The sequence below is a fragment of the Gymnoscopelus microlampas genome (genome assembly GCF_963454915.1).
Source record: "Gymnoscopelus microlampas genome assembly, chromosome: 12".
Lineage (NCBI taxonomy): Eukaryota > Metazoa > Chordata > Actinopteri > Myctophiformes > Myctophidae > Gymnoscopelus > Gymnoscopelus microlampas.
In genome coordinates this window covers 49,366,824-49,380,918 of record NC_139949.1, presented here as the reverse complement: position 1 = coordinate 49,380,918, position 14,095 = coordinate 49,366,824, and the positions used below count along the sequence as shown (strand labels likewise).

General features: G+C 43.0%; 1 protein-coding gene across 1 annotated transcript; it reads left to right on the top strand.

Annotated features, from left to right (window-relative positions):
* Positions 1-1,822: 1,822 nt before the first annotated feature.
* LOC311057405 (peroxiredoxin-5, mitochondrial-like) lies at positions 1,823-2,362 on the top strand (the record flags this gene model as incomplete). The annotated part of the gene is made up of 1 exon (XM_084074364.1): positions 1,823-2,362. Exon 1 carries the CDS (start codon positions 1,856-1,858, stop codon positions 2,360-2,362), a length of 507 nt encoding a protein of 168 aa, XP_083930490.1. The 5' UTR covers positions 1,823-1,855.
* Positions 2,363-14,095: the final 11,733 nt, after the last annotated feature.

Here is a 14,095-nt window from a genome sequence, read left to right as displayed (position 1 = left end):
CAGCCAGGCCGTCAGGCTATACTGAACAGGAGGAGCTGAGCCCCCTGTCGCCCAGTCAGTCTGGGAGACACCCTGGCCTAGCCTTACTTTACACACAGACACCTTATGTATATTTTATATATGGTTGTTTTGTTGTTAGACATTCTCCCTCATGGAAATAATTTCACCTCCTCTCACACCTGTACACTTTGTGATGGGACAACAAACCTGAGTTGAAGTCGGTTACAATACACCAGAGGGAGTGGTATATTGTGGAGATGTTGACACTGGTATTTATGATAAGGACTTTTAAGACATTTTTAATACGTCTAAAATGAACATATAAAATAAGTCCATTACTGCGTCAAAAGTAATCAACAAACTATACTATAAAAGCATTGACCAAATTGTGAAATATTACCTCATTTTTTGAAAATAGACGATCTACAAGCTCACAACGCCTCGCAACGTGAGGCGTTGTGAACTTAGATTGTAGAACCACGTAGATCGGCTGTTTTCACTATATTTATCTGTAGAACCGAGTCAAACTACATGTAATGCCTCAACTCTTACAACGCCATGTGCTTGTCAGGTTGGGGGGTCCCCAGATCAAATATGATTATTTTGGGGGGGGTCCCCAGATCAAATATGATTATTTTGTGGGGGGGGTCCCCAGTTCAAATATGATTATTTTGGGGGGGTCCCCAGTTCAAATAGGATTATTTTGGGGGGGTCCCCAGTTCAAATATGATTATTTTGGGGGGGGTCCCGAGTTCAAATATTATTATTTTGGGGGGGTCCCCCAAAACAATGTCTGTGGGTCTCGAAAGATTAGTAAAAAACGCTGGCAGTGGCGGATTAATGAATTAATTAATTAATTCCTGGCAGTTAATGTGAAAGAGACTCAGTCATGCTGGCTTTCTCAATCACCACCAACAAAGGTCACGGGCAAGAGAATGAAAGAGGTCGGCATATCTGCCTCATGGCCAGGGCTCTACGCCAGTGGTCCTCAAACGTTTTAATTTCAAGGACCCCCGGTTTGATATGCATTAGACCACGGATGGACGGACCCCCATTTGATACCATTGTCTATCCCTGTGGGACCGCAATCTATATCATAAAATCCTAACAATTCAAAAAGAAAAAGATTATTTTTGATAGTAGGCTACAGTAGGTAGACAGGAAATGGGGAGAGAGATGGGGAGTGACACGCAGCAAAGGCCGGCCGGGATCGGGACTCGAACCCGCAATGCATTGTCAGGCTACATTGGAGCCTAGGTGCACGCCCGGACCGCTAGGCTAACAGTCCGGGGCAAAATCCTAACTCTGAGTGTGTACATTTGTACAGTCTCTGAGTTACAGTCCTGTGACTCCTAAAGGACCCCTTTAGGAGTGGACCCGTTAGGGTCCATTTGGTTCCATTTGTACACTCCAGCTAATGCTTGTTGACGCTCGTTAATGTTATATACATCAAGGTAATTATGCTTCTGCACTCGTTTCCGGTTTCAGACAAGAATTTTCCTTGCCGCTTATTAATTAATCGATTAATCGATCGATGAGGTTATCAACTATCATCAATTAATGAATTCATCGATAATTTACATCCCAACTACTGTGATGTCATTCATCTCCATATATGGGCACGATGACAAAGCCATCACAGCCCTATAGGGCTGACACCATAGTATGGGGGCATGGCTGATGACATCATGATATACTACAATTCATATTCATATTTATACCGCCATTGTCAGCAGCGGGGGTCGTATTAACTCAACCCAACAGGCAGATGCTGCTGCGTAGCTCGACATTAATCACAAAACATACTTCTCGCGTCTTCTTATCCAGACTGTTGCATAGCACCGCGGTCTCAAACATGCCCATCAAGGTCGGCGACAGCCTGCCGGCCGTGGAGGTCCACGAGGGCGAGCCGGGGAAGAAGGTGGCGATGGACGAGATCTTCAAGGGGAAGCGGGGCATCCTCTTCGCCGTGCCCGGCGCCTTCACGCCGGGCTGCACCGAGATCCACCTGCCGGGCTTCGTGGAGCGCGCCGCCGAGCTGAGGAGCTGCGTGGGCGTGGACGAGATCGCCTGCGTGGCGGTCAACGACGCCTTCGTGGTGGCCGCGTGGGGGAAGGCGCACGGTGCCAAGGAGGCTAAGATCCGAATGCTGGCCGATCCCACGGGAGCGTTCGCCCGGGCCGTGGATCTGGTGCTGGACAGCGAGCAGATCGTGCAGGCGCTGGGGAACGTGCGGTCCAAGAGGTACTCCATGCTGGTGGAGGACGGGGTGGTGAAGGAGCTCAACGTGGAGCCCGACGGCACGGGCCTGAGCTGCAGTTTGGCCAGCGACTTCCTTGGTCAGAGAGCATTAGTAGAATAATGTCAGATCTGGGAATGAATTCCTTACCAAGAAGTTTCTTCACCGATGTGTTTGTAAAGGTGTCTAGTAACACATCACAGAAAGATTGAAATTCAATTTCCCTATAGGGGAATCTGTGACAGCAGCTGAAAGTCGGTCTAAATTGAATTCTGCTTTAAGTAGCATGTGAGGGGTCAAACTAGGGTTTTTTCATGATTCTGAATCCATTGTAAGCATTTGTTTTGCACCAAAACCACTCCTTACAGAAAATCGTCCAAAGCCCACTTTTCCAGTTCATTGCATAGGCTGTGTTTTTTTTTGTTTGTTTTTACTTGTGTTGTTCGATATACAGTATTCTGAGATATTTGTCACTTGGTGAAAGATATCACCCTCCCCACCCGGCTTCCCTCTAAAATCTGTCACGTACTTTTCCTGCTAACACACATTATCCCAGCATACGATGGATTCTCATTTGGGACACATTAAACCTTGAAAAAATGCTGCATGCCGACTTTTCCTCAAAGATGCCTACAGGGTTACAGAATTTAGAATGTCCGGTCCTGACTACTCCTCCAAAACGCAGACAGTGTGTGTATAGTCACTCGGGCCAAACCACATGCACTGTAGTGGATTCGGACCCCTAAACTCCACAGTGGCAGATACTTTGCCCCTGTGCCACCCGAACACCTGGAGCCCCACCTATTTTTAATGCGCCAGACACCAGTAGAGTATTTTTTTGGGGGCTTTATTGATAGGACAGTAGGCTGACAGGAAATGGAGAGAGAGAGAGATGGGGAGTGACGTGCAGCAAAGGCCGCCGGGCTTGGGAATCGAACCCACGACTCGCTGTCAGGCTACGTTGAGCCTGGACCGCTATGCCAGCCTTCCAGGCCACCAGAGTATTTTATATGTTTATGCTAATGTAGGGTTTGTATTGTATTGTTTTGTCTATACCCCCAGCAAGGGCCAAAGACAAATTCCAATCAATGTTTCATCGAATGTTTCAATAAATGATTGGATCTGGAAGGTGGAATTTGGAACGATTTCTCTACACAGCAAGGCTTAAGTAAAGTAGCGATGAAATACATCTGTCTACATTTGTGTGCACCGTTACTGAATAATGCAAGTGGTACCAAAATAAATTGGACATGCAAAAACCAACAAGCGTCGTCTATGCTCTCTCACTGGCACTTTTACAACCTGATTTATATGTTGAGCAATAACCCTGCTACCCCCACTACTTCTGAAAACCGACTGTCCTCCATCAAGCCTTGTGTCAATACATTAATAGGGTTGGGAACCTCTGGTATTTAGACGATTCTGGTTCCTTAATAATTCCCTCTTAGCGGTCCGATTCCTTAACTGTTCCCTTTCACCGACGATTCCTATAGGGGGGTCCAAATGGACCCTTACAAGTCTGAGTGTACAAATGGAACCAAATGGACCCTTTATGCCACAAAATTGAGGAACGCCCTACCAACAGTCTTAAAGGAGTGCAAATCCCTACTCTCCTTCAAAACCTCTAAAAGAGCACTTACATGTAGGTGGCTGCAAATCGAAACTGCCCCCCCAGAACTGTTTACTGTACATATTTGTCTCCGCCAGGAGACTATGTTTTCGTTCTCGTCCTTGCGTGTGTCCGCCAAGCTAACATTGGTCAAGCTTCACGTGACACGTGACAATATGTTGAAAGGGTGTGCTTTGATTGGCTAGCGAGACGCATGATGAAATAGAGCCCTATAAATAGGTGTGTCACTCCAAAAGATCATTTATATCTTTTGAAGTGAGTTAAGACAGGAACAGTACTGGTGGAGACCTGTGCTCCGAGGAGCACATTTTCTAGTTTTATTTTTGCTTTCTAACTGTTTATATCAGGGGTCTTCAACAGGGGGTCCGGGACCCCTAGGGGTCCTCAGAGTTACTACATGGGGTCCCCCAAATCTTTGTGTGATATGATTATTTTGTTTTAAATTAAGCACTTGAACCCTAGCATCCCTTTTCTGAGGAGAACTTTAGCCAAAAATAGCCGATCTACAAGCTCACAACGCCTCGCGCTACCTAGCGTGACACATAGCGTGGCACTCTGTGCCACGCTATGAGCTTGTATATCTGCTATTTTTGAATAGCCAATGCTAAGTGGTTAAAATGATTGTGACGCAGCTATGTTATTTCGCTGGGGACCCCCTGCCACGGACCACTGGTTGAAGACCCCTGGTGTAGACGCCCGACAAAGCCGGATGCACCGCGGTGGGTTCGAACCCACAGCGCATCGCCCACAGCGCACACATTTCGTTACCACTTTTACTGGCACTGTGAGTACATTTTGATGCCAATGTACCTTTGTACTTTTACCCAAGTAAAAATGTTGAATACAGTAGTTTTTACTTGTAATAACAGAGTATGTTTCTGTCGATTGTCTCTACATTGTGTTATCGATGATGCGCACCTTGCGAGCTAGTTCAGAGATTACGCACGACACACGACTCACAACACATGATGCATGACGCATGACACAGCTGACCGAATTGGCGGGTTTTCTTAAGCTAACCTGATTCACTGCACTTCCTCTGGCTGTCAGTGCTGCCACTGAATGTTGTATATGGGCTTTGTTTGGTCCCACCACCACCATCCCAGCACCACCAGTATATACTCTGCTTTCCCCTAAGGGTTCTGTTTCACCCTGGGGGGAGTAGGGGAGGGGGTTGTTATAGATGTATATCTCCCTGCTCTTAAATGCTTGTCTTTCTAATGTGCTGAGCAGGGACTAATGTATAGCAGAGCCTGATCGGCAAGATAAAATATAACATTCACGCTTGTGATTGCATCTTATAAGTAAAATGATATTGTATAAATAAAATGTTATCAAGCTATTAAATGATCTCAATCTAATCTATTCTTGAGTTATCTGACTGAACTTAAGTAAAAACAAATATCTGAGTATTTCTTCCACCACTGGGTTTATAGTGCAGGCCCCTATACACGCCCCTCCCCTCGACAGCTGGTCCATTGTGTGCTGTGTTAGTGTGTGTGTGTATGTGTGTATGTGTGTGTGTGTGTATGTGTGTGTGTGTGTGTGTGTGTGTGTGTGTGTGTGTGTGTGTGTGTGTGTGTGTGTGTGTGTGTGTGTGTGTGTGTGTGTGTGTGTGTGTGTGTGTGTGTGTGTGTGTGTGTGTGTGTGCGTGCGTGCGTGCGTGCGTGCGTGCGTGCGTGCGTGCGTGCGTGCGTGCGTGCGTGCGTGCGTGCGTGCGTGCGTGCGTGCGTGCGTGCGTGCGTGCGTGCGTGTGTGTGTGTGTGTGTGTGTGTGTGTTGTGTGAGTGCCACTGAAACCCAGGCTTGTTTCCCTGTTTCTTTGGGCTCGGTTCAATATCTAATCTTAATGCAGAACAGGCAGAGAGCAGAGAGCGGCGGTTTATTCTCCTAAACGGCAGCTTTGAAAATGAAAGAAACGCAGGCGGAGCGAAGCAGGGAGGAGACATGAATATTCTGCTTGTTATGGGGCCAGGCTTCCAGCATGGACCCATATTGTTATTCGCATTATTCCATTTCTTCTTCTTCTTCTTCTTCTTCTGCCACTTTTGGCAGTTCTGGCTGAACCGTGCAGTCGCTTTTTATGAAACTCGGCCATATGATAGATGGTCATGAAAAACGATCAAAAAATAAATCTCACAATCTTTCGTCAAAAGGTGGCGCTATAGCACTCAGTTGAAAATGACAACTTTGAACAGGTACAACTCATGCCCTGTTTCACCTACAGCCATGAAACTTCGATGCACACATGCGTCTCCTCATGCTGAACAACTTTCACACTCTCACTTTTGACCTCTGACCTTTAGATCTCCCACCATTTTGAATTATATGAAAAACAGTTAAAACCTATCTCCTCCTGGGATTTTTGAGTAATCTGCACGAAACTTTTTACACATGAACTTTGGACCTATACCAAAAAACGTTTGCAAAATATCTTCCATAAGTGAAAAAATGAAGCTTTAATGAGCCAATGAATATTGCAGTTTTATGACAATTATTCATCTGCCCCTAACACATACATGCAGACTTACCATTCTTTGAAACTTTGCAGAAATGTAAAGGGCCATTCCAAATATCACTGAAACCAATCTTACTCCAATTGGTCAAACGGGGGCGCTATAGCAATTTTTTGAAAATTGAAACTTTAAACAGGCAAAAGTCATGCCTCGTTTGGCCGACAGCCATTAGACCTGCTTACACATGTGCCTTGACTAATGAGGAACACATCTATCACGTTGACCAGTAAGCACCGCCCTTAGATTGTCCGCAATCTTGAGCAGTTTGAAAAACACTTAAACCCAGGATTTTTCAGCTATTTGCGTGAAACTGTATGATCTGTGTGATCTCCTTTTTCACAGGTTCTTGTCTGTTGGTGGCTTCTCGCTTAAATGTGTGCCCCACAACCTGAAGGTCACCAGTTCAAGCCTCACTTGGTGCAGACTTCATCTAAGTTGCATTTCACACAACATGACTATCAATGAATACATCTGCAATTGTTAAAGATAACATGAAATACTTAATTGAGTGTTTTTTACATACAGCTGATCTACAATCTCACAACTTTTCAGATAGCAATGAGAGTATCTTTTTTCAATGTATAACATACTTCATTGTGAAAATAGCCAATGTACAATCTGACAACTTTTAATGGTTTGTGAGCTTGTAGATCGGCTACTTTCACTAATTTTGGTTCTGAGGAGATGTACAATTTCTTCATTGGTAAATGGTTTGTGAACGAGTGATCTTAGTGTTAGTGAAACAGGGGCTTGGGTCATGACAGAAGGCAAGAGTTTGTGATCCTCAACAGACAATATCAGCCTGGACAAAGATATAGCACTATAGGTAGTGTTGCAGCTACCTAAGAGTGCTTCATGACCGTAAGGTTGCCGGTTCAAGCCTCACTTGATGCAGACTCATTTAAGTTGAAATGCAAAAAAACATGACTCAATCTATTCCGTTTCCATGGCGCTCTCTCTCTCTCTTCAATCTATTCCATTTCCATGTCTTTCTCTTCAATCTATTCCGTTTCCATGTCTCTATGTCTCTTCAATCTATTCCATTTGTCTCTCTCTATGTCTCTTCAATCTATTCCATTTGTCTCTCTCTATGTCTCTTCAATCTATTCCGTATCTATCTACTCTCTCTCTCTCTCTCTCTCTCTCTCTCTCTCTCTCTCTCTCTCTCTCTCTCTCTCTCTCTCTCTCTCTCTCTCTCTCTCTCTCTCTCTCTCTCTCTCTCTCTCTCTCTCTCTCTCTCTCTCTCTCTCTCTCTCTCTCTCTCTCTCTCTCTCTCTCTCTCTCTCTCTCTCTCTCTCTCTCTCTCTCTCTGAGGGGTGGCCATAGCTGAGTGGTTAGTGAGCCCGCCTAGGGAGCCAGAGACTCTGCTTGCCCCAGGTACGATTCCAGGCCAGGTCAGCAAATGTGTCGATGAAATGAAATTTGTCCCTGAGCAAGACTCTTAACCCCTAATTGCTCACAGGCACTCATTGGAAACAAGACCGCAAGGACTTTCATGAACTGACCTGTTAAAGGAATTATCATTTCTCTTTCTCTCTCCTGGCCCCATATTATCGCTGCTTGCAGCTATATTTAGTGTTGTGTTGCTGCGATGCTGAGAGGGCTTTTAAAGACATATACGTACCAGTGGTGGAAAATGTATTGACATTTTTTACTTAAGTGAAAGTATCAATACTGCAGTGAAGAAATACTCCGGAATTCAAAACGTACTTGAGTAAAAGTACAAAGGTATTGGTATCAAAATGTACTTAAAGTACCAAAAGAATCATTCACAAGTTCAATATGTACACAAATCTTTTGAAAATAGCAGATCTACAAGCTCACAACGTGCCGCATCACGACGCGTTGTGAGCTTATAGATCGGCTATTTTCAAATAGACAAAATAGTATATATATGGCACTTTATATATATATATATATATATACACATATCTAAGAGCTTGTACATCTGCTTTTTTTAAAGTTTTTTTAAAAAGCGTTAAAAGTTTTTACACTACCTGCACTACATATCAATTTTTTGGGTCCTTGACTTGAAAAGGTTTGAGAAGCACTGCCGTAAGGGTGCATTTGGTTAGATCTTTTACACTCTCATAGAGTTACAAATGGCTAAATTAACACTGACGATATTTACTGTGAAATTACACAACAGGTTACATGCAGGAACATTTTACAGAAACTGTTATACACGGTTAACTTAACTGGGTCCATTTGGTTACATATGCGTGGTTTGGGTCCATATATGGTTATATATTACGTTCTCAGATGGTTTAAATAACACTGAGGATTTTTACCGGGTAGATTAGAACATGGGTCTTCAACAGGGGGTCCAGGACCCCTATAGGAGGTCCTCAGAGTTACTACAGATCGGTTATTTTTGAGTTACTACAGATCGGTTATTTGGCGTAGAGGGGAAACAAGAAAACCAAACCAAGTACAGAACCAAAGGTCAAGTATTGAGGGTTCAAGTGCTTATTTGTCTTAAATAAAAATACACATTAAAGCCTCACTATGAAACTTTTTTTAATGAATATAATGTAATTTTGTTTCGCTGCCGACCCCCCCCCCCCCCCCATTTCAAAATATTTTGTTCCAGGGATCCCCAGAAGCAAAGATTTGAGGTACAATGTTCGCTTTAAAAATATATATATTCAAATATATGCACACATTTTCAAGATTTTTCTAAAATAGCAGATATACAAGCTCATAGCGCGGCACTATGAGCTTGTATATCTGCTATTTTTGAATAGCCCAAAGTATAAAATATTGGTTAAAGTGGTTCAAATCTAAAATGACAGATGCTTTCCCGGTCTTAATTTGATAATTTGATGACCGTGGACCGGTAGGCAGCGGTTCCGGTAGGAGACACAAAGGAGACTCTTTGTGTCTCCTACCGGAACTGCTGCATCAAATCATTGTCTTAGGAATGTGACAAAAACAAAAAATATCCATGAATTCAAGTCTCCATGGGGTGACTAATCCATATATAACACACACTGTGTGGTAGATGTGGTTATACTTGGTGGACATGCTTGGTGGACATGCTGAGGTTTTTAATGATCACTCACTCACCACACTGGGAATATTTCTTGCCTTAATGTTGTAACCAAGGTACAGTAAAGCACACTGAACTGCCTTGTTGTTGAAATGTGCCATACAAATAAAAACTGCCTTGCCTTGCTTTGCTTTGCCTTACATTGAGGCGACAGGGGCAATAGCTGAGTGGGCAGAGAGGCCGTGTGGGGTAACAGAGGGTCCCTGATTCGTGGCCCAGCCCCCCGTTCTTAAACCCCAGCATCCGTGTTGTTGTGGGGAAAGCTTTCGCAGAAAAACAGATACATAAGACCCTAGTATGGAGCCCTGAGGGCCTCCGAACGGTCAACCACAATAGGGTTTAAGTGGTTAACAGCCCCCACTGCTCCTGATAGTCAGGATGGTGAATGCAGAGGACACACACTGCTCCTGATAGTCAGGATGGTGAATGCAGAGGACACACACTGCTCCTGATAGTCAGGATGGTGAATGCAGAGGACACACACTGCTCCTGATAGTCAGGATGGTGAATGCAGAGGACACCCACTGCTCCTGATAGTTAGGATGGTGAATGCAGAGGACACCCACTGCTCCTGATAGTTAGGATGGTGAATGCAGAGGACACACACTGCTCCTGATAGTCAGGATGGTGAATGCAGAGGACACCCACTGCTCCTGATAGTTAGGATGGTGAATGCAGAGGACACACACTGCTCCTGATAGTCAGGATGGTGAATGCAGAGGACACTTTTCAAATATACAGTGAAAAATAAAAAAAATACCCCGAAGAAGTGGGAAGCAATGAAAGAAACTCAAGTTTGTTAATATTCACACAGTCACACATGTGGTTGGTGTTTAAAATATTATTATTATTGCTGCTACAAGTTCTGATCACAGCCGGTTCCTATCCACTCATTTCATGCTATGCTTGTGTAACTCCCCAGGAATAGAACCCGGGTCTCAACCACGTGGGAAACCAAACATCAAGTTTAATTGATCCATTTGTAACTCTGAGAGTAATATAGATGTACCGGTTACAATATGTAACCAAATGGGCCCTTATTAATACCGGGGCCATTTGGTTACTTCTCAGAGTTACACTATATTACACTCAGGATTTTACTGTGTGAACTCAGGTAAATATAAGACTAAACACCACATATAAAACATTATGACAAAAACAGACAACTGCCTCCTCATGTCACTACACACACACACACACACACACACACACACACACACACACACACACGGCACGCGAACAACCCCGCCCTCTGTCACATGAACGATAATGACCAGTGTGTTTGTGTGTGTGTGTGTGTGTGTGTGTGTGTGTGTGTGTGTGTGTGTGTGTGTGTGTGTGTGTGTGTGTGTGTGTGTGTGTGTGTGTGTGTGTGTGTGTGTGTGTGTGTGTGTGTGTGTGCAGCCACTCACCACTACATTCTGCTTGGACACACACCAACAATGGAGGGGACGCGTCTGGAAGTGCTTGTGGGGCCCAACCCTGGGTATAAAGGCAGATGGTGCCCGGGGATGAGGGATCTAGCTGTCATTAGCATGAGAAAAGACACAGAGGGGGGACAGTCAGTCAGTCAGGTACCCTCTCTCTCTCTGTGTGTGTGTGTGTGTGTGTGTGTGTGTGTGTGTGTGTGTGTGTGTGTGTGTGTGTGTGTGTGTGTGTGTGTGTGTGTGTGTGTGTGTGTGTGTGTGTGTGTGTGTCATTTACCCGCCGCTGGACAAGATTAGAGCAGAGGGAGGAATCTGTGTCAATGAACTGGGATCCAATTATGAGGCACGCTGCTGTGTTTACAGCACGTGGTTCTCAAACTGGGGGGTCGGGACCCATTTGTGGGTCGCGGACACATTTTCATGGGTCTCGAGTAAATACCTTTTTTTTTTTCTTCATTTCCAACAATGTTTACAAATTATTTCAAAAGATGTGTCAAAAAGAAAGCACATCAAAAATGTTCTGAAATAAAAACAAATTCAAACATTTTTTAAAGTAACTATTACTATGAAATACTAAATAATCAAAGGAATTCAAAACAATTTCAGATGGGGGTCCGCAGCCGAATACATATCATTTTGGGGGTCCTTGACATGAAAACATCATGTGAGAACCACTGAGTTACAGATAAACATTGTACTGAGAAAAGGGTCTACATCTTCCCATGGATAATTTCAAAACACTCGTTAAATTCAGCTTTCATGACTATACCGACGGGCCATAAATAATACATGTTAGGAAGGAAGCCGCGGGGGGGCCATATAAAATAATCTGCTCTCGTGCCATGATTGGACCCCCAGGCCCCAGGCCGGACATGAGTTCTCTCCCAAAATCTAATTTGTATCCCGACCTGAAAATATATTCTCTGTTTATTAAAGAGCTGGAGAGAGACAGGGAGACCAGCTGTTGTTACTGAACAAATACACTAACACTTTTAACAAAGAAATATCACGTACATCCCCTTTAAGTGCAACCCTCTCCTCCTTTCCTCAACAATTCACTTTGTCTGAACTGCATTTTCTACATAATGTTTGTTTCACCTTTGTGTAAAAACACCTTCAGCCCCCTTCCTTAACCCATTAAGACTGGTTATTAAGGGCAGGACGTTTTATCTCCATTTACAGACATGTGGTATGGGTTCTTCAGTGTTTTAAAATAGTTTTTAACAAACAATGCCATCTAGAAGACTGCATAATATCTTACCTTTTGAGGCTTTAGTGGAAACTGTTTAGTTGTGTTTTGGTCCAGAGTTGTGGTTGAAGTTCTTCTATTGGAGCCTTGATTACCTGTGCAGGGAAAGCAGTGGTGGAAAAAGGAATGACATTTCTTACTTGAGTAAAAGTATCAATACCACAATCTAGAAAAGCTCAGTTACAAGTAAAAGTCCTGTGTTCAAAGTGTTATTTGAGTAAAAGTACAAATGTATTGGCATCAAATATATTTAAAGTGCCAAATGTTAAAGTACTCATTATTATGCACAATGTCCCATTTCACAAGTTCAATATGTATCAAATTATTTTGAAAATAGCAGATCTACAAGCTCACAACAAATAGCCAAAGTATATACATCTAAGCTAAGGCAAAAGTGGTTAATTAATGCATGTGTTGTAACAAAATCTACAAAGTAACTAGAAACGAAAGCAAATAATTGTAGTGGAGTAAAAAGTACAATATTTGCCTCTGAGGTGTAGTGGAGTAGAAGTAAAAGTATTGAAAATTGGAAATACTCCAGTTAAGTAAGTAAACTACCTCCGAATTGTACATAAGTGCTTGAGTACATCTTACATGTACGTCTTCGTTACTTTCCACCACTGATGGTTTAAAAGTCACTGCGTCACTCATCTCAGGAGTGTTGACCTAACTAACATATCCAACTCTTCAACATACTATATGGTGTGTAGTCATATATAAGGTCAAAACCTCTGTGACAGGCCTACGTCTGTCTACCTGTAGGCTAAGGTTAGCCCCTTCGGGACCCTGTTTACCTTTTTTGTACCGCCTTCCCAAACACAAAAGGTAAACAAACATGGTCCCGAAAGGGGCTGCAGTGCTAGCCTACCTGTAGGCCTACACTGTAGTACTACTACTACTAGGCTACCCGTAGCACAGGTTCTTCTCAAAGCTAATAGTCCAGACATCTTTAGATATAAGTAGTTACCCTAGAAGTACATAAAAGTGCCGCTAAATATCTTGGTCTAACTTATATAACTCTTTGAATGAGGTAGAAGCCTACACGGTACACATCAAAACACACACGACACTGATGTGAGTATGGTGAGCCAAGAACATTAAGTTGTGTCTCCCTCTAGTGGCTGTTTGGACGATTGTTTTGATCTATGGCAGTGGTTCTCAAACTTTAAAATGTCAAGGTCTCCCCTTAACTCTGACAGTATGCAAATGGAACCAAATGGACCCTGACGGGTCCATTTGGTTCCATTTGTATACTGTCAGAGTTACAGACTTGTAAAGGCCAATTTAGACCCCCCTAAAGAAACCCAGGCAGAGAGTCCCTCGAATCCACTTTGAGAACCTCTGAGCTATGGATCAAAAAGTGTACACTCACTAGTCTTCTTAGCCAGTTTAGTTGTGGACAGTAAGAAAGTAGCCTACTAGTACTAAAGCCTAGATTTACTTGAGAACTGTCTGGAAAATATTGCTAATTTTTTTTTTAAATATTGTTATTGTAATACAAGCAATGCATTGAATTGATATTAAAAAAAAAAGAAGAAAATGTACTCCAGTACTCTAACTCAAGTACATTGTATTTTTCAAATAACATGTTAACGTTATGTGATATAGCCCAGTGGTTTCCAAACTTTGATGTTGTTGCTCAAGGCACACCAAAAGACAAGTCAAAATCTCAAGGCATTCCTGTTTTTACTCTTATCACTGTGTAAATGTTTATTTTGATTTATTAATGCCAAATAGAAAGTTTAACCACTTTCAAACATTTTTCACAAATAGCAAAAAATAGGCAATCTACAAGCTCACAAGTCACACTGCAGACGTATTGTAAGCTTTTTAACTTTACTTTGTATTATTTCTGAAAACACTAAAAAAATGTATTAAATATTTTCACCGATAATGACATGCCCAAAATAGGGATGTCAGGTTGAAAGTGGTTAAAATGATATGTTTAGGGTATAGAATTTGCCTCGGTAATGGGAAATGAGT